Source organism: Hyla sarda, chromosome 3, assembly GCF_029499605.1.
Source record: "Hyla sarda isolate aHylSar1 chromosome 3, aHylSar1.hap1, whole genome shotgun sequence".
Classification (NCBI taxonomy): domain Eukaryota; kingdom Metazoa; phylum Chordata; class Amphibia; order Anura; family Hylidae; genus Hyla; species Hyla sarda.
In genome coordinates, this window is record NC_079191.1 from 260978429 (window position 1) to 261005403 (window position 26975).

The following is a 26975-nucleotide window of genomic DNA, read 5'->3' on the forward strand; positions in this document are numbered from 1 at the left end:
AGCCCGTTATTAATAACGGACGTTATTTTGTGACGGAACATAGTAACGGGAGAAATAGTACATGCACTATTTCTTCCATTCATTGTCTTGTCACAAAATAACGTCCGTTGTTAATAACGGGCTATAGCAAGTTAAAACTAATGTTAAAGTTAAAGCTAATGTAAATATCCCATAGACTGTAATGGGATTTTCTAACGTCCGTATGGGATTTTCTAACGGCTGTGCTACTCATGTACTTTACCCGAAATTCCCACTGTCCAGCACTTCCAAATTTGGTGACATGATGTTATGCGGCCTCTCATCCAATCAGTGACCACAGCAATGTCTAACCCCAGCCACTGATTGGCTGAACGGCCATGTGATGTCACGTCATCAAACCGGAACCCTGAACCCCAGAACTTATTTTAAATAGAAGATGATCACCATGGTATCCCTTTAAATATTACCTGATGATGGAAGTCTTATACTTTTCATTTACACACTGAACAGTACCTTCTTGCTCAATTGTAGAGGAGCATCATCTGAAAATATAAAAAAAAATGTCCTTTTATGAATAAGTAAAGAAAGGGCATACAATAATGAGGTTTACCGATTTTTTATTTTTTATTTTTATTTTTATTTATTTTTTGTGACATGCCAGGATAACACTGGTGCACCCCAACACCCTAAAAAAAATAAAAAAATAAAAAAAAAAGGCAACAACTCATGTAAATGCTTTTACAATACTGTGATTTTATTAGAAACCTCTGATGTTTTTCAAGCAGGGCATGAAGAGTTTCATTGTGGACTTCCGGTTCCGGCGTGGCCTGATGTAGACGGCGAGCGCTTGTGCTCCTCCACCCCCGACTCCTATCAGCTAAGTACCGCTGCACTAACGGGCTTCAGAAGTCCCCGAACACCGCCCGACACCTCAGCCAGACCGAGGGGATGGACAGGTACCTCCAACGTGGCGGCTCCTCCGGTACATCACAGCCCGCGCCTCCCCAGCACACGCCACAAAGCGCACCTGTCATGGCGGCGGCAGCGGGACAGAAGCTGCGACCCGCTTCGGGAGTCCCCACACTGCCACCAATGAATGATACCCGCGTGGGGACGCCGGGGACTGACGGGGCGACACCGCATGGCGGCTCCCAAAAACCGGCACCACCTGCAGTCCCAGAAATGGCGCAGCCCGACTCTGCAGTAATGGCGGAGGCCGCATCGGGGGAGACATCACGGCCACCACGAACGGAGAGGCAGTTAAACTCTGAGGTAACCGCAATGGAAGTCAGCCTGCCAGCTGACCCACACTTGGGACCACACACTGCCACCGTGGGCCCCTCACTCCCCGGGATTACTATTGCAACCCCTCAACTTTCCTCAGGGCCGGCCTTTTCCATAGACTACCAGCACCTGGCGAATGAAATGGCGTTGCGTATTACCCCAACTGTACGAAATATAGTGGAGGAGGTCCTAAAAGCAACTCTCCAAAACCTAAAACTGGAAGTACAGGAACATACTGGCCGCCTGTCAGAATTGGAGCACAGAACCTCCCAATTGGAGGATACCGACACGGCTGCAGCTAAACGCCTACATGACATGGAATTAGAGATGACCCGCATTGGCGAGAAAATGGAAGACCTAGAAAATCGCTCTAGGCGCAATAATTTACGTATAGTGGGGGTTAAGGAGACAGTAGCACCTCTTGACCTGCAACGCTTTTGTGAGCGAGATCTTCCTAAGTCGCTTGGCCTGTCTCATCCCTGCAGGGTGGAACGAGCCCACAGAATTGGCCCATCTTCACACCCCCAGCCTAACCGACCATCTTCCACTCCGGAGGCCCGCCCCCGTCAAGTCATTCTTCGACTACTGGACTACAACGACAAAGTTGATATTCTGAGGGCGTACCGCCGTCTGACACAACCCCTGGAAATTCATGGAATGCGCCTGTTGATTTTTGAGGACTTCTCGGTAGAAGTGGCGAAACGAAGGAGGGCCTTCAGCACTGTTTGCACTAAGCTTTTTCAGGCGAAATATAGATTCCAACTGCAGTATCCAGCCACCCTGAGGGTGTTCCATCCTGACGGCTCTACTACCACTTTCAAGACTCCAGAGGAAGCATCTTCATCAATCTGCTGTCCTCTTCCTCCACGTCATCTTCCCGTCCACCAGCTCGGACACCCACTCGTCGTTCAAGGTCACCAAGGAGGAATCATCGTTCCCGCTCAGCACCTAGAGAATCGCAATTCTCTGCAAGCCAAAGACACCGACGTAGACGTCATCGCTCTCCAGGTCGTGGCTATGACAGCGACAGGCGATCTTCACCTGACTGAACACAGCTGTTCCTTGTTCCTTGTTCATGATGACTTCACCTTCTTGCCTTTGAGCCTTCTGCTGGGACTACGGGAATGATGAACCGGACGTCCAGGTTTTCTCTTTATTTTTCTCTTCCTCGCCTATATGGCGCTGTTATACAGAAGGTTTCCAGTGTTGCCATATTCCAACCCGGCTTTGGTGCTGTAATGTTGCACGGCCGCACGGCAGGGTTGGCCTTTCACCTGCCTGACTGAGGGACTCGACCATCTTAGAAGGGGTCGGGGGGAGGGGGGGGAGCATGGGCGTCCAGAAATGTGTGATATTACTTTGATGCCTATGTCGGCCGAAAAAAGGAAGTCCATCATCCAAAAGGAAGGTGTTGCTAAATTAGCAACACTTTCTAGGATATTCTACAGGATGGTTAACTGTTATTTGCTTGTATACTGTTTTTGTTTTGTTTGTTCTTTCCCACAGCTCGGAACCTCTAGTGAAAACTACTGCCCAGTTTATTATCGGGCACCTATCCTGCCTTATAGATACTTTACACGGTATTACTTATTCAGGGTCATGTTTGGTATGCCCCCATTGCTGCTGTGCCCTTTCATATCTACTTACACATATAATATCTGCACAGCCCTCCATGAGGGATTGTCTGGATTGTCTTGATTTACCATGCCTAACATAATATCGTGGAATGTCAAGGGTCTTCGCTCCCCCCAAAAACGAAGACTTTTTATACGATACTTGAAACGATTCCACCCGGACATTGTCCTCCTCCAAGAAACCCACCTAGCTGGCTCAGATTTTTTTAGGTTACAGCAGCAATGGGTGGGGCAGGTGTTTGGTTCTCAGGCCCAGGATGGGAAAGCAGGAGTGGTCACCTTGATCCACAAATCTTTTGCATTTGGTCTTATATCACACGACACTGATGATGAAGGCAGGGTCTCACATTTACGACTTGACCACAATGGAGAGATCTTTAGCATTTATAACATATACGGTCCCAATGGGGAAAATAAGTCCTTTTTTCACGCTCTAGCAGACAGAATTCATGACGATAACACGACGAACAAAATAGTGGGGGGCGACTTTAACACAGTCCTCGACCCCCTAGTGGACAGAAAGGGCCCGACATCTCAAGCAATCCCCATACGTAGCAGGGACTGTGTTTTGCCCCCTTTCTTGGACCAATTGGGACTGCTAGATGTGTGGAGAATGTCCCACCCGGACGATAGGGAATTCACCCATTTCTCCAATGCTCACTCTTCCTGGTCTCGTATAGACTATCTACTGACATCTCCGGAACTTTACCATAAAGTTAGCTCAGTAGACATTGGAGAACTGGCGTTGTCAGACCATGCCCCTCTCTGTCTACGGCTCCTGCCCTCCTACCCCAAAGGGACAGATATTCTTTGGCGTTACCCCTCACAGCTGGCCAAGGATGATACCTTCCTCGAATTACTTAGGGGTTGGTGGTTAGAATATACCGTATATAATGGGGAACACCGCTCAGACCCAACTCTGTTCTGGGAATCGGGGAAGGCAGTATTAAGGGGAAAATTGATGGCACACGTGGCCCACCTAAAACGCACCTCTCTGAAAAATCTGAATGAAGCCAGTGCTCGACTAAGGGATGTCTATGCCACCTTCGTAGCCCACCCTACTATTCAGAACCGGGAGGAATGGAAATCGGCTAGAGCCAATTTTGAATTATGGTGGGATAGAAGGGAACGCCTAGGGAGATCCCACTTTGAGGTAGATCTCTTTAGACACGGTAACAAATCGGGACGTCTACTGGCCCGTATAGCTAGGGGAAAGATACCCACCCCTCACATAACAGCACTTAAAGACTCCTCGGGAGTCACGCACAAAAACCCTCACTCCATTAACAAATTGCTGTCCTCCTACTATAGCTCGCTTTATGAAAACTCTCCCTCTGACCTTTCGGCGGGTGAGGCCTTCTTGAAACGGGTCCAACTTCCCACACTGACGGAAGAACAGAGGGAGATTCTTAATGCACCGGTGTCGGTGGAGGAAATACAGGGAGTTATCGGTCATCTCCATAACGGGAAGGCCCCGGGCCCAGACGGGTATTCAGGCGAATTTTATAAAGCCCTATCAGAGCAGATTGCCCCAGTCTTAAGGGATATGTTTCAGGTATTCATGTCTACGGGATCGTTACCCACAGAAGCCTCTCTTGCACACATAAAAGTTTTGCCTAAACCGGGTAAGGACCTAACTGACCCAGGTTCCTATCGTCCGATATCTCTAATTAACCAAGACATCAAGATTCTATCAAAAATTTTAGCTGACCGTCTTTCTCGATTCATGCCAGCTTTAATCGGTTCCCATCAAGTGGGCTTTATTAGGAACAGATCAGCTACCATGAATTTGAGAACGGTTATGGCGGTTCTAGATCGCCTACAGCATCAGCCCCAGAGGGGTGAAGCTCCTGCCTTGCTCACTTTGGATGCTGAAAAAGCATTCGATAATGTAAAATGGGATTGGCTGGGACTGGTGCTGGATGCGATTGGTATTCAAGGGTCATTTAGGAATTACATTTCTGGGATTTATGCAACCCCCAAGGCTAGAATACACACGCCTGGTATCCTATCCACACCCTTCCCTCTCTTTAAGGGCACCAGACAGGGTTGCCCACTCTCTCCCCTACTCTTTAATTTAGCGTTAGAACCCCTGGCGCTCTCCCTACTGTCTGAAAATATTTATCCTGGCATTAAGGTGGGGAAGAATGAAGTAAAATTGACAATGTTCGCAGATGATATTTTATTGTTCCTTGATGGCCCGACTGCTTCCCTAGGACGCATTCTTGAACATCTGAGAACATTTGGGGCGTTCTCGGGTTACAAAATAAATGTGTCTAAATCGGAACTTTTACCCCTAGGTCCTTTCCGTCACCAGTGGCTTCCAGAAATATCAGGTATGGGAGTCCGCATTGCTGACTCCTCCATCACCTACCTAGGTATCAAAATAGGGAGAACGCCCGACACCATATATAGTTTAAACTATACTCCCCTCTTCTCCAAGATTAAAGCTGAATTACGTAAATGGGAAAAACTCCCCCTGAACTTTATGGGGAGATGTGCACTCATTAAAATGGTTAGCTTTGCGCGTCTCCTATACCCCCTGCAAACCCTACCACTTCTGTTAAAACATACTGACGTGAAAGGCTTAAACTCAGCATTCACCACATTTATCTGGGCGGGGAAGAGGCCCAGAATCGCACTAAACAAACTGATGCTCAATAGGTCTGATGGGGGACTGAATTTTCCCAATGTAAGAGGATACAATCTATCATGTCTTTTTCGATTTGTTAATGACTGGATACATGGATCCTCTTACCATGCTCTTTACGGTCTAGAGAGTGAATTGGCGGCTCCATGGAACCTAGCAGTCCTCTTACATACTACATACTCTAAACTCCCCTCCATAGTGAAACGCTCTGTACTGCTGAGGGATACGGTGGCATCTTGGAAAGAGGTCAGGAAGTTATATGGACTGCCTTACCTCTTATCCAAACATCTACCACTGGCGAAACATCCAGAGTTTCCCCCAAGACTTCCTCCTGAGGTGCTTGGCCTTTGGTCGGACAAAGGCCTCACGAAAGCCAAGCACTTTATGGACGTTACTCAGAAACGATGGCTCCGACCAACCACACTGCTCTCCCTACACAACCTTCCCCCGTCTCATGCATTCCCTATACAACAGATATGCTCCTTCTTCTTTAGTCGATTGCGTAACCTGTCCAAAGAGGCCACAAAGAATGAACTAGACTATCTTATTGGTTCGGAACCCCGTAAATTGTCCATCTCTATGATATACACATCCCTTAGGAAAGTACTACTGAAATTTACACCCTCTTCTATTTTTTCAGCGTGGACCTCATGGGTACCAGGAGACGATATTTCGGAATGTATCTTGAATGGGTGGAATATCATCCGTAAATGTATTATCAATGAGAGATGGCGTGAAACCTACTACAAAATGGCTCACAAAGCCTTATATGGGTTTAACATACTGCCTTCCCCGGATTTCCCCGATCGTATCACGGCCTGCCCTAAATGTGCTACCCCTTTGACGAATATGTGGCATGGAGTTTGGACGTGCCCCCATACAGAAAGATATTGGCAAATGATTATATCATATATCAGAGAGAAATGGGAAATGTCACTACCACATACACCAAGAGCCCTATTGTTTCATCAGTTTAGACCACCTGACTTGACCGACCAAGGCCCCACCAAAACACCCCAACTAGTTCACATTGTCCTCTTAGTGGCACTTAGGTGTATCTTCGCAGCCTGGCTCTCCCCTTCTGTTCCCACCATCCCCATGGTCATATCGCAACTTAAACTGTTATGTGGGATAGATAGGCTTGATACTGAACGACACATGAGCACAAACACAGCAAAATATTTCGCCAAATGGCAAGATTTTATTGTTGCACACTACACATCAGCGGAAATCGAGGACATAGTTAAGCCCTTTAGCTCGACAGACTGGTACTGTCTTGGGGTTTTGAGTGATTCACTGGGTCCATTACGATTTACCTCTTGACCTTGACTTCTAACATACTACGAGCATGGCACGCCTAATTTGAGCGAGGCGAATGAATATTGTGATACAGCCGCGCATTTCCACTTGGGTTATCCATTAGCTGTGTGGAGTTTACAGTTTCTGGTTTGTAATTTATTGAATGTTCTTATGGCTCCTATTCGACGATATTCCGCACTTAACTATCAATGTGTGATGTTTGTTTATAACAATGAAAATTCAATAAAATTTGTTTTAAAAAAAAAAAAGAGTTTCATTGTGGCCCAACTTTAAATGACTGCAATGCTTTTGCATTTTAGAGTCTTTATTACGTTTGCAACATCATGAGCTCATGTGATTATACTGAACTAATCGTTAACCCTAAGTAAGGTTTCTATGGTTAGCTTTACAATTGTGGAAAGTCAAGTAATGTGGCCATAATACCAATGTTAAAACACCTACGGCTGTCTTTAACCAGGTTTATCTAGATGTCTGTTGCAAAGGGTCCAGGCTTCTGGCATGACAAAGACATGTCATTGGAGAACTAAATCTGGAAAATCCCTTTAATTACATTGCTGCCAGTTTAAGCATGAAAAATCATGCTAACAATATATATTTGTTTAACTCCTATTGATTTTCCATTGGCAGTGAACAAGACTGACTTGTTTAACTGAGTGTTAAGCAATTCTGAACTCTTGGTGATTAGCATTGGGACTTTAAATAGGTTAAAGATATATGGTTGCTTGACCTCCCCTGTCATGCATAATGCTGCGATTCATAACAGGCAAATCTGTCTAGTACTTGTATTTTTTATGGGTCCTGTATTAAATATGAGGCCTGAGCTCTCAACTCACAGATCAAACTATTCATTACTCAGTCTTAAACACAGCCTGCTGTGGCTTTTACCTATTTAATCACTTGTTTTACATGCAGTGCACTAAATAATCCTATTCACCCATGGAGAATTATCTAACACAGTTTGAAGTCGGATATGTCTGGTAAATTATTTAAAAAAAATGTTTAGAATTAACAAAAAGTTCAAAGTCACTACGCATTGTCTTATCTTCAGGCAAACTTAGGTTAAAACTCTTTACCCCCTATACAGAGCTCTGCATGTAGTTTGGCCTTATTTGTAAGGTGTGACAAATAATTTTATCTACACAGTGGTTGCTGTTTAATTTTCCATGGAGTGATTTTTCCATACAATTTGTACAGTTTATTACAGCACTTTTAGAAAAATGGAATAAAAAATGCTCTATTAGACGTGTATTCCTAGATGTAGGGTAGTGCCAGGAAGAATGTTCACGTCACTGGTAACAACAATGTCCATATCTATCGATTTTCTGTTTACTTTCTAAGTCTGCCTTGTTTTTGATCAATATTCAAAACTCAACTCAAAATCAATTAACATCAGTCAAGTAAAAGAACCAACTGGAAGCCTAAACCTTGGCAATAACGCAGTCTAATCGATGTATTTTGATTTTATGTAGGTTGCTGCAGTGGGAGGACATTTAACATACACAATATCCTATGACACATCCGTAAAAGAAGATGCTGAGGAGTTCATGGATTATCCAAGCATCATCATTGAGGTGAGGAGGTATTTCATCTAGTATACAGTTTTATACTGGAAAGATCAAAGAGAATTGTTAATATTGGCTCTATAATTGAGCTACAGGACTGTTTAAAAATGTTATTTAGCCTAATGGCATAATGTTATAGCCCAGGCGGGCATATCATATTGATATGTAGTTTTGTGGAAAAAGATTCATAACAGGTTGTCATTCATTGGTTAAAATCCCTACTCATACTAGGCTTAGTAGTTTAGTGGGTGGTGTCAAGTAATTTACAGTCTTCACTGTATATACTTTGAGTCAGGCAAAGACTAGGACAGCCTATAGGACTCACAAGGTCAAAAGGAGCTGAATTTTAATTGAATAGTTGTACTGAATCTTTTCCCAAAAAAACTGCTCAACTATTCATGCTCTATATCATGCTGACCACAAATAGGATTGCTTTTTCATGTAACATGTTTTCTAACAGGTAAAAAAAAGGGAACCTGTTAATTTGAGAAGAGGTTACATATTTGATCAACATGTATATTCAACTTGAACCAAGATTAGAAAATATATACACCACCTATATCAAAAGAAGCAGACAGACACTTCAGATGCAAAAAAGTATAAATCTTTATCACTAAAAACATACAACATACATATTAAAAGCAGAGATGTGGCAACTGAAAAACAGGGAGTCTCCAAGGTATCAGCATATTGCACTATGCACCACATGTAAATTGCATATAGGTACATAAAGCTACAAGTGCGCCAGCAATAGTGCAAAAAGCAGATATCCACATGTACAGGTAAAGAGTGCAGTCAGGAGACGTCCACCCCTACAACTTTTACGGATGGAAGTCCTTCTTTTGACTCCCGTAAGAAGGACTTCTGTCCGAAACTGTTGTAGGGATGGACGTCTCCTGGCTGCACTCTTTACCTGTACATGTGGATATCTGCTTTTTGCACTATTGCTGGCGCACTTGCAGCTTTATGTACACATATTGTCACGAACCGGCAGGAAGGGTAGTGGATCCTCTAGACCAGAGAGGCGATGGCGCGGGTTGTACTGGAGGACCGGTTCTAAGCAGTTACTGGTCTTCAGCAGAGCCCGCTGCAAAGTGGGATGGATTTGCTGCGGCGGTAACTACCAGGTCGTATCCCCCAATAACAACTCGACCTCTCTGGCAGCTGATAAGGTGTGGTACACAGGGAGTAGGCAGGAGCGTAGTCGGACGTAGCAGAGGTCAGGGCAGGCAGCAAAGGTTCGAGGGCGAGTAGTAGGTAGCAACGGGTTCGGCAACAGGCTAGGCAATACAACACAGTAGGGAATGATTTCTCAAAGGCACAAGGGCACAAAGATCCGGCAAGAGCAGGAAGGGGCAGGTAACCTTTATTGGGAAGTGGCCAGAGGTCAGGGACTAGCACACCAATCAAAGGCGCGCTGGGAGGCTGAGGCTGACGGCGCAGGAAGCGGGGAGCCAGGTAAGCCAGACAGGGACGCGGCGCGTGAGCGGGGACCAGCCGCCACGGCAGCCGTGTCCCTGACACAAGGGAACCCGTGCTCCCGGTCAGCGCCGGGAGGCTCCGGGATCCCGAACAGGGAGGCCGGGGGAGCGGGCGCTCTGGTCCGGGGAGGGGACCGGAGCGCATGCTGTGACACATATGCACTTGCACTTTATATGTGGTGCATAGTGCAATATGCTGATACCAAGTATATGTGCATTTATATTTATGCTATGGTAGTGATTTTTATGCCCATACATATGGAGTTAGCACCATTTTGTATTACTATTAGCCTTGGAGACTCCCTGTTTTTCAGTTGCCACATCTCTGCTTTTAATATGCATGTTGTATGTTTTTAATAATAAAGATTGTTGCTTTTTGAATCTGACGTGTCTGTCACAGCTTCTTTAGATATAGGGGGTGTCGTTTGTTCGCTGTTTTTGCAGCAGACTGTACATTGTCCATTAATACATATTCTAGGAGTACATAAGGGCAATTAGGCTGCGTTCACACGTTTGTCCCCATTCCGTTTAAGAAAAAACTGATTAAAAAAATGGAAAGAAACGGCTGATCAAACGGGTATCCGTTTTTAATCTGTTTTTTTTTTTAAGCAGAGCATCGCACAAGCCACCGCCAGCGCGATGCTGCTGATAGAATACTATTCATACATAGTGCTGCAGGGGCATATTATATAGAAGTGCTGTGGGGGCCAGATATACAGTATTATCTGGCCCCCACAGCACTTCTGTATAATATGCCCCTGCATGCTATGTATGAATGGTATTCTTTCAGCAGCATTGCGCCGACGGCGGCTGGTGCGATGCTCTGCACGTAAAATGTTTTTCACAGATAGCGCTGCATTAATGACAAATGCACCAGCGGGGGGTCACATAAATGACCGGTGGGGGGTATATATTGATAATTGCGCTGGCAGGGGGTATATAATTATAAATGCACCTGCGGGGGTTACATTATAAATGCGCCGGCAGTGGGTCACAAATATATATATATATATATATATATATATATATATAGGGTCAGTACTTTCCTCAGGGAGAGGACACCTCTTTAGGTGGCAGGGGGGTATATAATTATAAATGCGCCTGCGGGGGTTACATTATAAATGCGCCGGCAGTGGGTCACAAATATATATATATATATATATATATATATATAAATATATATATATATATATATATATATAGGGTCAGTACTTTCCTCAGGGAGAGGACACCTCTTTAGGTGGCAGGGGGGTATATAATTATAAATGCGCCTGCGGGAGTTACATTATAAATTTGCCGGCAGTGGGTCGCAAATATATATATATATATATATATATATATATATATATATATATATATAGGGTCAGTACTTTCCTCAGGGAGAGGACGCCTCTTTAGGTGTAACGGAGATTCAAGTTTGGCCATTTAGCACTCCGCTGGCTTCTTGGTAAAAAAACATTTAAATTAGCTCACCACACCACCTTCAAAGGTAGTCTGTCCTGCAAAACAGCTCAGGCTCCAGTTAAGAAGTCTTAGAACTGATTGGGATTTATGTCAAGCCAGAACTCTCTCCAGAAGGAAAGAGAACCCATCTGCAGACAGCTGTTTCGGGGTGTTTGCCCCTCGTCAGTACAGAGCAGGGTGATCTGGCTTGGCTGTGGTGAGAGGCCTGTGGCTTTAAACGGGGTCAGTACTTTCCTGAGGGAGAAGACACCTCTTCAGGTGTAACGGAGATTCAAGTTAGGCCATTGAGCACTCCGCGGGCTTCTGGGTAAAAAAAACATTTAAATTAGCTCACCACACCACCTTCACAGGTAGTGTGTCCTGCAAAACAGCTCAGGCTCCAGTTAAGAAGTCTTAGAACTGATTGGGATTTATGCCAAGCCAGAACTCTCTCCAGAAGGAAAGAGAACCCATCTGCAGATAGCTGTTTCGGGGTGTTTGCCCCTCGTCAGTACAGAGCATGGTTATCTGGCTTGGCTGTGGTGAGAGGCCTGTGGCTCTAAACGGGGTCAGTACTTTCCTCAGGGAGAGGACACCTCTTCAAGTGTAACGGAGATTCAAGTTAGGCCATTTAGCACTCCATGGGCTTCTGGGTAAAAAAACATTTAAATTAGCTCACCACACCACCTTCACAGGTAGTGTGTCCTGCAAAACAGCTCAGGCTCTAGTTAAGAAGTCTTAGAACTGATTGGGATTCATGCCAAGCCAGAACTCTCTCCAGAAGTAAAGAGAACCCATCTGCAGACAGCTGTTTCGGGGTGTTTGCCCCTCGTCAGTACAGAGCAGGGTGATCTGGCTTGGCTGTGGTGAGAGTACAAACACTAATGTAGCCTCCCCAGCCACCGGCAGACTCTTGCAGCCAGGGAATTATTACTTCCATCATGGAACAGACTTGTTTCCATGATGAGAGTAGTAGTGGTCCCACAACACTGTAGGAGTCTGCTGATGTCACGTCTTCTGAGCATGCTCAGATGTAATTACGGATATTTTAAACCTGGGTGAAATTAACCCCTTAAGGACTCGGGGGTTTTCCGTTCTTGCATTTTTGTTTTTTCCTCCTTACCTTTAAAAAATCATAACTCTTTGAATTTTGCACCTAAAAATTCATATGAAGGCTTATTTTTTGCACCACCATTTCTACTTTGTAATGATGTCAGTCATTTTACCCAAAAATCTATGGCGAAACAGAAAAAAAAATCATTGTGAGACAAAATTGAAAAAAACCCGCCATTTTGTAAATTTTGGGGGCTTCCGTCTCTACACAGTAGATTTTTCGATAAAAATGACACCTTCTCTTTATTCTCTAGGTCCATACGGTTGAAATCATACTCTACTTATGTAGGTTTGATTTTGTCGTACTTCTGGAAAAAATCATAACTACATGCAGGAAAATGTATACGTTTAAAATTGTCATCTTCTGACTCCTATTACTTTTTTATTTTTCTGCGTATGTAGCGGTATGAGGGCTGAGTTTTTGCGCCGTGATCTGAAGTTTTTAGTGGTACCATTTTTGCATTGATAGGACTTTTTATTCATTTTTTCATGATGTAAAAAGTGACCAAAAATGCACTATTTTGGACTTTGGAATTTTTTTGAGCTTACGCCATTGACCATGCGGTTTACTTAAAGATATATTTTTTAGATTTTATATTTTGATAATTCGGACATTTCCGCATGAGGCGATACCACATATGTTTATTTTTATTTTCTTATTTTTTGCCGCGTCTGAAAACGAAAGTAAACGCTTCCCAGCAGCTCGGTCGGGCTGATCGGGACATCGCGATAAAATTGCGATGTTCTGATCAGCTGGGACGCAGGCGGAGGTCTCCTTACCTTTGTCCATGGCGTCCGATCGGGGTTTGATTGCTCCAAGCCTGAACTACAGGCTTGAGCAATCGAGCTCCTATCTCGCTGATCCGTGCAGGGATCAGCATAGGAGATCAGTGTGTGCAGTGTTATAGCTCCCTATGGGAGCTATAACACTGCAAAAAAAAGTGGGAAAAAAAAGTTAACAAAGGTCATTTAACCCCTTCCCTAATAAAAGTTCAAATCACCCCCCTTTTCCCATTAAAAAAAAAAACTATGTAAATAAAAATAAACATATGTGGAATCACGGCGTATATAAATGTCCGAACTATAAAAATATATCATTAATTTAACCGCATGGTCAATGGCGTACGCTCAAAAAAATTCAAAAGTCCAAAATAACTTATTTTTGGTTGCTTTTTATATAATGAAAAAATGAATAAAAAGCGATCAAAAAGTCCGATCAATACAAAATTTGTACTGCTAAAAACGTCATATCATGGCGCAAAAAATTAGCCCTCATACTGCCTCATACCCAGAAAAATAAAAAAGTTATTGGGGTCAGAAGATGACAATTTTAAACACATAAATTTCCGTGCATGTAGTTATGATTTTTCCCAGAAGTATGACAAAATCAAACTGATATAAGTAGGGTATCATTTTAACCGTATGGACCTACAGAATAAAGATCAGGTGTCATTTTTACTGAAAAATGTACTGCATAGAAACGGAAGCACCCAAAATTTACAAAATGGCGTTTTTTCTTCAATTTCGTCACAAAATGATTTGTTTTCCGTTTCGCTGTAGATTTTTAGGTAAAATGACTGATGTCACTGCAAAGTAGAATTGGTGGCGCAAAAAATAAGCCATCATATGGATTTTTAAAAATTGAAAGGGTTATGGTTTTTAAAAGGTGAGGAGGAAAAAACGAAAGTGCAAAAACCGAAAACCCCTCAGTCCTTAAGGGGTTAAGGGTCCCAATCTTAGGATCCTTACAGTCAGTGAAACTAAAGGATAATAGTGTATTTTGGAGCTATTCTGCCCCTCCACTCTTCATCTGATACAGTAAACTTCAGCAGTGTTCTGCAGTACCACATGCACCTACATGTATGTGGACATTGTCAGGTACTGCAAGAAGGAGCTGTAGTACTACTTAAACCTATTTGTTCTAGTTATCAGTGGGGATTCTGTGATTGGGACCCTAGAGATCATACATTGATCTCTCCTAAGAATATCACTAGGACTGGGACAGGTCAATTTTAAATGACATTTATTGCTACCTAACTTATTACATTTCACAATATTTTCAGGGTAATGGAATATGGATTAGTTTCACACAAGATGAAGTTGACCTACAGCCATTTGAAGAACGTACAGAAAAAGTGGTACTGCGTCCTGAATTCTTCAGAATGCATTCAACAGGTTACCAAGTCAGCAGAAAGGACTTCATGACAGTCATGGCAAATGTGAACAGACTTCTCATCAGAGCAACATACAGTAACCAACCAGACACCGTCTACAGGTACACGCAGTATATGAAATGCTTTATAAAACTTAGACTGAGTCATTCTACATATTAGGTTCATATAAAGTTAAGTATAACCAAATTTTAGCCAAGTTAACATGGGTATGTAAATAAGTTTCCCCCTCAAAATTCACACAATTGTATGGCAGAAGAAGCATCAAAGTTTACATAAAAGCAAATAAATAAAATAAATAGAAAATAAAAACCTTTTAGAACATGTGCCAACTTTTCCACTGCATGCTGTAAGTTATAGTAAAAACTTTAATATGAAGCCAATCACCCGTGTTGGATCAGTTGCCAGATAAACTCAATTATCAACATGCAGCATAAAAAACTATAAAAAAAACAAAGCTGAGCATGACTAATAATAATATTTAAAAAAATTTAAAATAATCGGCATACTGATCATTACAGATGTAATCGGGCACGCCTTTACAGTTAAAGGGCTATTCTGGGGAAATACATTTTGTATATGTTGCTGGGCATGTAGACGTGTCAAACAACTGATACTTACCCATCCAGTCCCCTGTAGCTCCCACACCACAGACTTCAGGTCCTGTGCTGCTTGTCTCTTTTTTTTCTGCCTCCAAGATGAGCAGTTAAAGCAGGTCCTGACTGCTCAGCCAATCAAATCTTTAGACAGAACATCACTAAGGCTTCTGATTTTTTGAGCATTCAGGTCCTTGTTTATGAAGCAGGGAGAAGAAGCAAGCAGTAGGGGACTGGAAGTATGTGATATGGGAGCTGCAGGGGATCGGGATGGGTAGGAAAATTGCATGTTTGTTATTTTTAGATTATGCTGAGCAACATACTTTCTTTTTTGTCATAATACCCCTTTAAAGAAGCCATGGGGGTCATGGGCAGAGTAATCACTGTGGTACTGCCACTGAAAAAAAAGCAAATCTTTATGAAGGGGAAGAAAAACTAAAATATCCATTTGGTAAAGAGGAAAAGCAATACATTTAAAATAGCATATTGCTGAAAAAAGATTCAGTAGTTTGAGTGAAGACTAGAATAGCTTTCCCTTTTAGACAATGGTCATGGGAGAGAGATAGATACACATTAATTATTAATGTTTTTCTTTTCTTCCAGTATCTACCTAGTATGACTATTATTTAGAATTCATCAATTCATGTGAATGAATCTGTAGCGTCGTTTGCGTCCAATTGCACCTTTATTACTGTATTGAACTTTATGCTATTTATATGTTCTAGACTGGAATTCATTTGACATTTATGGAATCTCCTGGCTTTCTGCTACCTGTCGGCTTTTATGATTCAAGTTCATTTGCCTTGCTATTGTGACAGCTTATAGAAAAGGAAACCTTTTTAGACATAGTAAAAAGTCTTGAATATGGAAAAGGTGACAAAGAACAAAATGGGAGGGGTGACATGAGTTGACTATGAAATATGTCAATGTGAAGTCATTCTATTATATTCCTTTTACCTTTATTAACAAGTTAAAACCAGTATTACTCATTTTATAATGTGTCACTTTGCTCAAAAATTCCAACAGATTTGTATTTTATTAGTTGCATTAATGAGAAAATGTTAGTTTATTTTTGAAGATTAGATGTTTGTTACAATGGCAGCTGTATACAGTTGCCTTTTACATGATACTTTCATGTTGTGTTGTAAAGCGTGTTACTCATTCAATGAAACTTACCCCAAAAAGTTATCCTATAGTCTTCCCGCCCATAGTGAGGCCAAATATGTGTATGTTGTACAAGCTATGGTGTCACTATAGCGCCAATACAAAGGACCTGTTTCAGCTTTGAAAAGGTACTGCACCGCTAGACATCTTATCCCCCTAGACATCTTATCCCCCTCGTGATGTCATGCCACGTCCCGTCAATAAATGCATGGAGGGGACAGGGTGTGATGTCATGACCACTGGCATGAGAACCCAGCGTTTGTTCAGATTGCCGGGTGCTGTGACAATATTGTGGGGGTCCCAATGGCAACATTTTGTTTATATGCCATGCATATAGTGTTGTGTCCCCTTAAGATAACTCAACATACAGCCATTAAAGGGGTATTCCAGTTTTAGACATTTTAAGATGTGTGATCAAGGGGGCCCGTACCTGGGTCTCGCTTTTTGTGCGGAGCTGCATCTCCAGGCTCGGAAACCGGAAGTGACATAACAAAGGGTATAAAACAAAGTACTGAGATAAACTTTTGTTATTGACCAAATACTTATTTTCCACCATAATTTGCAAACAAATTATTTAAAAAGAATGATCAGGCTATCAGTGTGACATGCAGATCCTGCAAGAGATCTGTGAAACGCAACCATTTTAATTACTAGACTGCAGGCACAAGAACCAGTTCTGTAGCCTGTTAATATTAAAGGTAGCCTCCCTATTAGAGATGACCAGCAGAACTCGGTTTTGCTCAGAACTTTGGCGAAAATGAGGTTTGGAAACATAACAAATTTGCCAGGCTAGATCACATTACTGCAGGTTAGCTAATCATTGCTTGCATACAGCTCCCAGGCAAATCAGGGGATAACATTGGTGTGGAACTTAGAGACTGATAAAACCTTATGCACTACTTTGCAGCAACCATCTTGGAGAGAAAGCTGAGCAGTGAGTAGTGTTCAGAACAACTCACTGTGGAATACCAATCCCAGTAAGGGTTACACACAACAATACAAAGCAATTTAAGAAAAGCATTGTACCTCAGTAAACTGCATTACTGTGTCCAGTTGTTGGGCCAGTTATGCCACGTTATCTGCATTTTCTATGTTTAATCAAATATAGAGCATTTCTAACTGGGTTTAACAAAATAATGCATTTCTAGCGGTGCAAGTTTAATGGGCCTGTTAAAACACATTACCTGTTTTTACGGGGTTTATCAAAATATAGAGCATTTCCACCTGACTTAAAAAAACAAAACAATGCTAGCAGTGAGAGTGAAATTTGACTAGGCCTTTTACTCTTGGTTACCTGTATTTTCTGAGATTTTGCTGAGTTTATTAAAAAACCAGAGCATTTCTAGCTGGGTTTATTAAAAAACAGTACTTCCAGCGTCAAGAGTAAAAGTTGACTGGCAATTTCTCTGCCTTTCGACTAGTTGCAGTGACAAATCACCCCAAAAACAAACCAAAAAAATCTCCTCAAAATCTACATGCACCAAGCGAACTCTGCTCTGTGCCAGATTAGAGCAACCACAGCTGTCACCCCCCACCCCCATAGACATGAATGGAGGGGTGTGATGACTTAGCACAGCCACCGTTCTGAACATAAATCTTGGGGGGGCTGAGATCTTGGCAGCCAAACTCCCCTCGATCAGACATCTTATCCCCTATCCTTTGAATAGGGGATAAGATGTCTACGGACAGAGTACCCCTTTAAGTAAAGAGCACCCCTGCCATATGCCATTTTAGTTAGCATATTGGTGGAAGTACCAGCAATGTGGGCATCACCCATTTGCCCAGGTCCAGCACTGGTAGCAGCAGCAGCTAGCTGTCTAGCAAGAAAGAGTTGTCCATTTCTCCCTTGGTTTGTGTTGTTTCTGAGGATAATACGGCCTTTGTAGATTGGTTGGTGATTTTTGGTCATCTCAGAAGTAGGAAGAGTCTGATATGACATTGAGCCAGGTGTCAATGTGTTCCTTATCATTTACAGTTACATTGGAAGGGGGAAGTGGCCTTTCTAAGGAGAACTTTTGAAACACTTGGGAAAAGCAATATACCTATACCACAGTGTGCATTCAAACACTGACAGGCATCTACCAGCGAAAAGGCTACTTTATGCAGCTTTATTTTAAAATAAAAATAAAAAAAATAGAAAATACCCTAGTGCAGTGTGTTTTTAAACAAGCTGTTAGTTATTATGGGTTACCGCATGTCAACATAACAGCCCTAAAACATCTTTAAAATTAATACATTTTTAGGTGACCTAGCAGTGTTAAACAGGGCTTTAGAATGCTTAGGCAGTTGGGACCCCCCCGCCATCTCCCTGCAGCACCCGCATTATGTTCAGAGCTGCGTCTCCAGGATCGGAAAACGTAACTTTTCAGGACTGGAGACGTGATGTAACGCCATGCCCCCCTCGTGACGTTATTTTACGCCCCTCCCTTCATGTCTATGGGAGGGGGCGTAATGGCTGTTACGCCCCCTCTTATAGACATGAAGGGAAGGGGCATGACATGATGTCACGAGGGGGGCGTGGCATTACTTCATGTCTCCAGTCCCGAAAACTTCAAGTTTCCGTGGCTGGAGATGTAGCTCCGCACATAATGCAGGTGCTGAAGAGAGATGGCGGGGGGGTCCCAACTGTCTAAGCATTCTAAATCCCTGTTTAACACTGCTAGGTCACCTAAAAATGTATTCAAGTCATTTTAAAGTGGTTTTAGGGCTGTTATGTTGACATGTGGTAACCCATAATAACTAACAGCTTGTTTAAAAACACTGCACTAGGGGATTTTCTATGTTTTTTTTTTATTTTAAAGAGAGAGAAAGCATGGGATGAAGAAGGGTAAAATCTTAACAATGTCTGGGGTTATGATTTTAGGGTGTCATGTCACTCCATAAGGGATTATAACCCACAAGCCCCCCTTCCCTGGTGGGCCTCCAGCTGTTGCCAACTAAAACTCTCTCAAAACCCTCCTGTGCTTTTAGGAGATATCCTTAAAACACTAATACATTAGGGTTCAATTAATACCAACACATTAAACCTCTTTTTACCCATATCTAGTATTAGAAAGGAGGAAATTTACCCCCACTCTTCATCATAATTAGCTAATTTAGCAATAATCCATGGACACATTAGAACAAACACAATACATATGCCACATTTTTAATCAGTTATAATGGGACAAGGTCCCAAGGATATGTTATTTTTGGGGAGTCCCTGGAAATATGTTATTTTAAGACACACTGTCCTAGATGACAGTTTACCCCAAAAGTCAATTCCCCCAAGGGACATAGGCCCATTTAATCGGCGTCCTGCACCAAAACTCCACTGATAACCTCTCTTCGGATCATCAGCTCACCCCAAAAAACTCAATCCTCCAAGGCGACCAAGGAAAGAGTCCTGAGAATCTGTAACTTTTGGGAGTCTCTGAAAATCCCCCAAGACCCATACCCCAAACAATGTAATTCTCCCAGGCGACTCAATCAACTCCTCTCCCCAACAGGATCCTGCTTATTCACTCACTCACATTTCATACACACTTGGGCAGTAGATACTTTTATGGCAGGTACATGGGTAATTGGCTCTGGATGAGATTACCTGTCTCTGCTTCGTCACAAACCAGTAAACGTAAGACAAGATAAACCAAAGGAGGGGCAGGGCAGGGCCACTGTGACTAGGTACAGGAAGGTGTTCTTACTGTACTTCCGGAGATGATCCACTGCCTTCCTCTGTGCCATCTCCTTTGGTTCAAAATGATTCCCCAATCAGCGCGAAAACCCAGGCCCCACAGATTGGGCAACACCTGATATAGCTATCTTACTCCCGGCCAAATCCGTTTACACAATTTATATTCTGAAGTATAACGAAGTAAATCAAACAGAGCCATGTCGGTTTCAAATGCTTCTCTCCCTTTATTCAGTCCTTCACTTGGCTATATTACCTCTGTAATTAGCATAAGTTCCCACCCCCTACTATGCCTTTCCTGAACATTTTCGTGGGCTTGTTTGTTCAAAAGGCTTCACACGATGGGAGGGGGAGATCAGAAGGAGCAGATGGGGGAGTAGGATTGTCCTCGTGGAATGCTGTTTCCTCTACACGATGGTGGGGGCAAGATGGGAGAGAGGAGATGGGGGAGGAGTGGACAAGTAACAGCGAAGTATGGAGTCTTCATCCTAAATGGGCATTTTACATATACAGTATATAAAATGTATATATACACACATATACATCTACCACAACTTACATATTGTCACGATGCCGGCTGGCAGGTAGTGGACCCTCTGTGCCAGAGAGGGATTGGCGTGGACCGTGCTAGTGGACCGGTTCTAAGCCACTACTGGTTTTCACCAGAGCCCGCCGCAAAGCGGGATGGTCTTGCTGCGGCGGTAGTGACCAGGTCGTATCCACTAGCAACGGCTCACCTCTCTGGCTGCTGAAGATAGGCGCGGTACAAGGGAGTAGGCAGAAGCAAGGTCGGACGTAGCAGAAGGTCGGGGCAGGCAGCAAGGATCGTAGTCAGGGGCAACGGCAGAAGGTCTGGAAACACAGGCAAGGAACACACAAGGAACGCTTTCACTGGCACTAAGGCAACAAGATCCGGCAAGGGAGTGCAAGGGAAGTGAGGTAATATAGGGAAGTGCACAGGTGAAAACCCTAATTGGAACCACTGCGCCAATCAGCGGCGCAGTGGCCCTTTAAATCGCAGAGACCCGGCGCGCGCGCGCCCTAGGGAGCGGGGCCGCGCGCGCCGGGACAGAACAGACGGGGAGCGAGTCAGGTAGGGGAGCCGGGGTGCGCATCGCGAGCGGGCGCTACCCGCATCGCGAATCGCATCCCGGCTGGCAGCAGGATCGCAGCGCCCCGGGTCAGAGGACGTGACCGGAGCGCTGCAGCGGAGGGAGTGAAGCGAGCGCTCCGGGGAGGAGCGGGGACCCGGAGCGCTCGGCGTAACAGTACCCCCCCCCTTGGGTCTCCCCCTCTTCTTGGAGCCTGAGAACCTGAGGAGCAGACTTTTGTCAAGGATGTTGTCCTCAGGTTCCCAGGATCTCTCTTCAGGACCACAACCCTCCCAGTCTACTAAAAAAAAATTTTTCCCTCTGACCTTTTTGGCAGCCAAAATTTCCTTGACCGAGAAGACGTCCGAGGAGCCGGAAACAGGAGTGGGAGGAACAGATTTGGGAGAAAAACGGTTGAGGATGAGTGGTTTGAGAAGAGAGACGTGAAAGGCATTAGGGATACGAAGAGAAGGAGGAAGAAGAAGTTTATAAGAGACAGGATTAATTTGACACAAAATTTTGAAAGGACCAAGATAGCGTGGTCCCAACTTGTAGCTAGGGACACGGAAGCGGACATATTTAGCGGAGAGCCATACCTTGTCTCCAGGGGAAAAAACGGGGGGAGCTCTTCTTTTCTTATCCGCGAACCTCTTCATGCGTGAAGAAGCCTGTAAGAGAGAATTTTGGGTCTCTCTCCATATAATGGAAAGGTCACGAGAAATTTCATCCACAGCGGGCAGACCAGAGGGCAAGGGGGTAGGGAGGGGGGGAAGAGGGTGACGGCCGTACACCACGAAAAATGGGGATTTGGAGGAAGATTCAGAGACCCTGAAGTTATACGAAAATTCGGCCCATGGAAGGAGATCTGCCCAGTCATCCTGGCGGGAGGAAACAAAATGTCGCAAATAATCACCCAGGATCTGGTTAATTCTTTCTACTTGTCCATTGGACTGGGGATGATATGCAGAGGAAAAATTTAATTTAATCTTGAGTTGTTTACAGAGAGCCCTCCAGAATTTAGACACGAATTGGACCCCTCTATCCGAGACAATCTGCGTAGGCAACCCGTGAAGACGAAAAATGTGTACAAAAAATTGTTTAGCCAACTGAGGCGCAGAAGGAAGACCAGGAAGAGGGATGAAATGTGCCATTTTGGAGAATCGATCAACGACCACCCAAATAACGGTGTTGCCACGGGAAGGGGGTAAATCAGTAATAAAATCCATACCAATCAGAGACCAAGGCTGTTCGGGGACAGGCAGAGGATGAAGAAAACCAGCGGGCTTCTGGCGAGGAGTCTTATCCCGGGCACAGATAGTGCAGGCTCGCACAAAGTCCCCAACATCCGTCTCCAGAGTCGGCCACCAATAGAAGCGGGAGATGAGTTGCACAGATTTCTTGATGCCCGCATGACCTGCGAGATGGGAGGAGTGACCCCATTTGAGGATTCCGAGGCGTTGGCGTGGAGAAACAAAGGTCTTTCCTGGAGGAGTCTGCCTGATGGAGGCAGGAGAAGTGGAGATCAGGCAGTCAGGTGGAATGATGTGTTGCGGAGGGAGATCAACTTCTGAGGCATCCGAGGAACGAGAGAGAGCATCGGCCCTAATGTTCTTATCGGCAGGACGAAAGTGAATCTCAAAATTAAATCGGGCAAAGAACAGAGACCACCGGGCCTGGCGAGGATTCAGCCGTTGGGCCGACTGGAGGTAGGAGAGGTTCTTGTGGTCGGTGTAGATAATAACAGGAAATCTTGATCCCTCCAGCAGATGCCTCCATTCCTCAAGTGCTAATTTAATGGCTAGAAGCTCTCGATCCCCGATGGAGTAGTTCCTCTCCGCTGGAGAGAAGGTCCTAGAGAAAAAACCACAAGTGACAGCATGCCCGGAAGGATTTTTTTGTAGAAGAACAGCTCCAGCTCCTACTGAGGAGGCATCAACCTCCAATAGGAAGGGTTTGGAAGGGTCAGGTCTGGAGAGCACGGGAGCCGAAGAAAAGGCAGACTTGAGTCGTTTAAAGGAGTCTTCTGCTTGAGGAGGCCAGGACTTGGGATCAGCATTTTTCTTGGTTAAAGCCACGATAGGAGCCACAATGGTAGAAAAATGTGGAATAAATTGCCTGTAATAATTGGCGAACCCCAAAAAGCGTTGGATAGCACGGAGTCCGGAGGGGCGTGGCCAATTTAAGACGGCAGAGAGTTTGTCTGGATCCATCTGTAGTCCCTGGCCAGAGACCAAATATCCTAGAAAAGGAAGAGATTGGCATTCAAACAGACATTTCTCAATTTTGGCATAGAGTTGGTTGTCACGAAGTCTCTGAAGAACCATACGGACATGCTGGCGGTGTTCTTCTAGATTGGCAGAAAAAATTAGGATATCGTCCAGATATACCACAACACAGGAGTATAACAGATCACGAAAAATTTCATTGACAAAGTCTTGGAAGACGGCAGGGGCATTGCACAGTCCAAAGGGCATGACCAGATACTCAAAGTGTCCATCTCTGGTGTTAAATGCCGTTTTCCACTCGTCCCCCTCTCTGATGCGGATGAGGTTATAGGCGCCTCTTAAGTCCAATTTAGTGAAGATGTGGGCACCTTGGAGGCGATCAAAGAGTTCAGAGATGAGGGGTAAGGGGTAGCGGTTCTTAACCGTGATTTTATTAAGACCGCGGTAGTCAATGCAAGGACGTAGGGAGCCATCTTTTTTGGACACAAAGAAAAATCCGGCTCCGGCAGGAGAGGAGGATTTACGGATAAAGCCCTTTTTTAGATTCTCCTGGACGTATTCGGACATGGCAAGAGTCTCTGGGGCAGAGAGAGGATAAATTCTGCCCCGGGGTGGAGTAGTACCCGGGAGGAGGTCGATAGGGCAATCATAAGGCCTGTGAGGAGGTAGAGTCTCAGCTTGTTTTTTGCAGAAAACATCCGCGAAGTCCATATAGGCCTTAGGGAGACCGGTTACTGGAGGAACCACAGAGTTACGGCAAGGGTTACTGGGAACCGGTTTTAGACAGTTCTTGGAACAAGAGGACCCCCAACTCTTGATCTCCCCAGTGGACCAATCCAGGGTTGGGGAATGAAGTTGAAGCCAGGGAAGTCCAAGAAGAATCTCCGAGGTGCAATTGGGGAGGACCAAAAGTTCAATCCTCTCATGATGAGATCCGATGCTCATAAGAAGGGGCTCCGTGCGGAAACGTATGGTACAGTCCAATCTTTCATTATTTACACAATTGATGTAGAGGGGTCTGGCGAGACTGGTCACTGGGATGTTGAACCTGTTGACGAGAGAGGCCAAAATAAAATTTCCTGCAGATCCAGAGTCCAAGAAGGCCACTGTAGAGAAGGAGAAGGCAGAGGCAGACATCCGCACAGGCACAGTAAGACGTGGAGAAGCAGAGTAGACATCAAGGACTGTCTCACCTTTGTGCGGAGTCAGCGTAGGTCTTTCCAGGCGGGGAGGACGGATAGGACAATCCCTCAGGAAGTGTTCGGTACTAGCACAGTACAGGCAGAGGTTCTCCATACGGCGTCGTGTCCTCTCTTGAGGTGTCAGGCGAGACCGGTCGAGCTGCATAGCCTCCACGGCGGGAGGCACAGGAACAGATTGCAGGGGACCAGAGGAGAGAGGAGCCGAGGAGACGAAACGCCTCGTGCGAACAGAGTCCATATCTTGGCGGAGTTCCTGACGCCTTTCAGAAAAACGCATGTCAATGCGAGTGGCTAGGTGAATAAGTTCATGTAGATTAGCAGGAATTTCTCGTGCGGCCAGAACATCTTTAATGTTGCTGGATAGGCCTTTTTTGAAGGTCGCGCAGAGGGCCTCATTATTCCAGGACAATTCTGAAGCAAGTGTACGGAATTGTACGGCATACTCGCCAACGGAAGAATTACCCTGGACCAGGTTCAACAGGGCAGTCTCAGCAGAAGAGGCTCGGGCAGGTTCCTCAAAGACACTTCGGATTTCCGAGAAGAAGGAGTGTACAGAGGCAGTGACGGGGTCATTGCGGTCCCAGAGCGGTGTGGCCCATGACAGGGCTTTTCCGGACAGAAGACTGACTACGAAAGCCACCTTAGACCTTTCAGTGGGAAACAGGTCCGACATCATCTCCAGATGCAGGGAACATTGGGAAAGAAAGCCACGGCAAAACTTAGAGTCCCCATCAAATTTATCCGGCAAGGATAAGCGTATCCCAGGAGCGGCCACTCGCTGCGGAGGAGGTGCGGGAGCTGGCGGAGGAGATGACTGCTGAAGCTGTGGTAGCAACTGTTGTAGCATAACGGTCAGTTGAGACAGCTGTTGGCCTTGTTGCGCTATCTGTTGTGACTGCTGGGCGACCACCGTGGTGAGGTCAGCGACAACTGGCAGAGGAACTTCAGCGGGATCCATGGCCGGATCTACTGTCACGATGCCGGCTGGCAGGTAGTGGACCCTCTGTGCCAGAGAGGGATTGGCGTGGACCGTGCTAGTGGACCGGTTCTAAGCCACTACTGGTTTTCACCAGAGCCCGCCGCAAAGCGGGATGGTCTTGCTGCGGCGGTAGTGACCAGGTCGTATCCACTAGCAACGGCTCACCTCTCTGGCTGCTGAAGATAGGCGCGGTACAAGGGAGTAGGCAGAAGCAAGGTCGGACGTAGCAGAAGGTCGGGGCAGGCAGCAAGGATCGTAGTCAGGGGCAACGGCAGAAGGTCTGGAAACACAGGCAAGGAACACACAAGGAACGCTTTCACTGGCACTAAGGCAACAAGATCCGGCAAGGGAGTGCAAGGGAAGTGAGGTAATATAGGGAAGTGCACAGGTGAAAACCCTAATTGGAACCACTGCGCCAATCAGCGGCGCAGTGGCCCTTTAAATCGCAGAGACCCGGCGCGCGCGCGCCCTAGGGAGCGGGGCCGCGCGCGCCGGGACAGAACAGACGGGGAGCGAGTCAGGTAGGGGAGCCGGGGTGCGCATCGCGAGCGGGCGCTACCCGCATCGCGAATCGCATCCCGGCTGGCAGCAGGATCGCAGCGCCCCGGGTCAGAGGACGTGACCGGAGCGCTGCAGCGGAGGGAGTGAAGCGAGCGCTCCGGGGAGGAGCGGGGACCCGGAGCGCTCGGCGTAACACATATGTAAGATACTGAATGTGGTTTATTTAATAAATAAATATTAAAGTAATACAAAAAAAGCTAAAATTCTGTGTCTGATTCCAGCCAATATATCCCCCACAAAAATGTAGCATTTTTACAGCCTTTAGCTACTTGCATCTTTAAAACGTGTAAAGATCTGGTGTACAGCTACCAATGCTTCAGGTGTATTTTGTTTTAGAATCTTAAGAATCAATCAGTTCCTCTGCTCAAGGACTCGGCTCCCCTCAGTGCTACTATTTTGTGTTAAACTGCAATTCATTAGGAATAAAAGCATACCAAGAAACAAGTTCACAGTATCAAACTAAACTGAATAACTGTAAAAACTGTTAAATACATTAACACTCAATTTCCCAAACAGCACAATATATACATTTGGAAAAAGTCTCATTTAAATACCAAATATATTGTACTGCAGTATAACATAATTTCATGTAGAACAGTTTGGTATTATGCTGAACATATCAAAAGGGGATATAACTGAAGTTAGGACAGCAAGGATAACAAGGACTATGGTATGGATACCTAAATTATTAATGTATTATTTTTGTTAACTGTTTAAAGAGATACTCCGGTGGAAAACAAATATTTTCAAATCAACTGGTACCAGAAAGTTAACCCTTATAGTACTTATCAGCTGCTGTATGCCCCAGAGGAAGTTGTGTAGTTCATTCCAGTCTGACCACAGTGCTCTC

At 44.8% G+C, this 26975-nt stretch overlaps 1 protein-coding gene across 2 annotated transcripts in view; it reads left to right on the top strand.

Annotated features, from left to right (window-relative positions):
• LAMA2 (laminin subunit alpha 2) overlaps window positions 1-26975 on the top strand; it is a 943701-nt gene that overhangs the window by 484007 nt on the left and 432719 nt on the right. For both annotated transcript variants that reach the window (XM_056566521.1, XM_056566522.1), the window contains 2 exons: window positions 8337-8438; window positions 14530-14741. In XM_056566521.1, the coding sequence (XP_056422496.1) occupies window positions 8337-8438; window positions 14530-14741 (314 nt within the window). The remainder of the gene's footprint in view (window positions 1-8336; window positions 8439-14529; window positions 14742-26975) is intronic.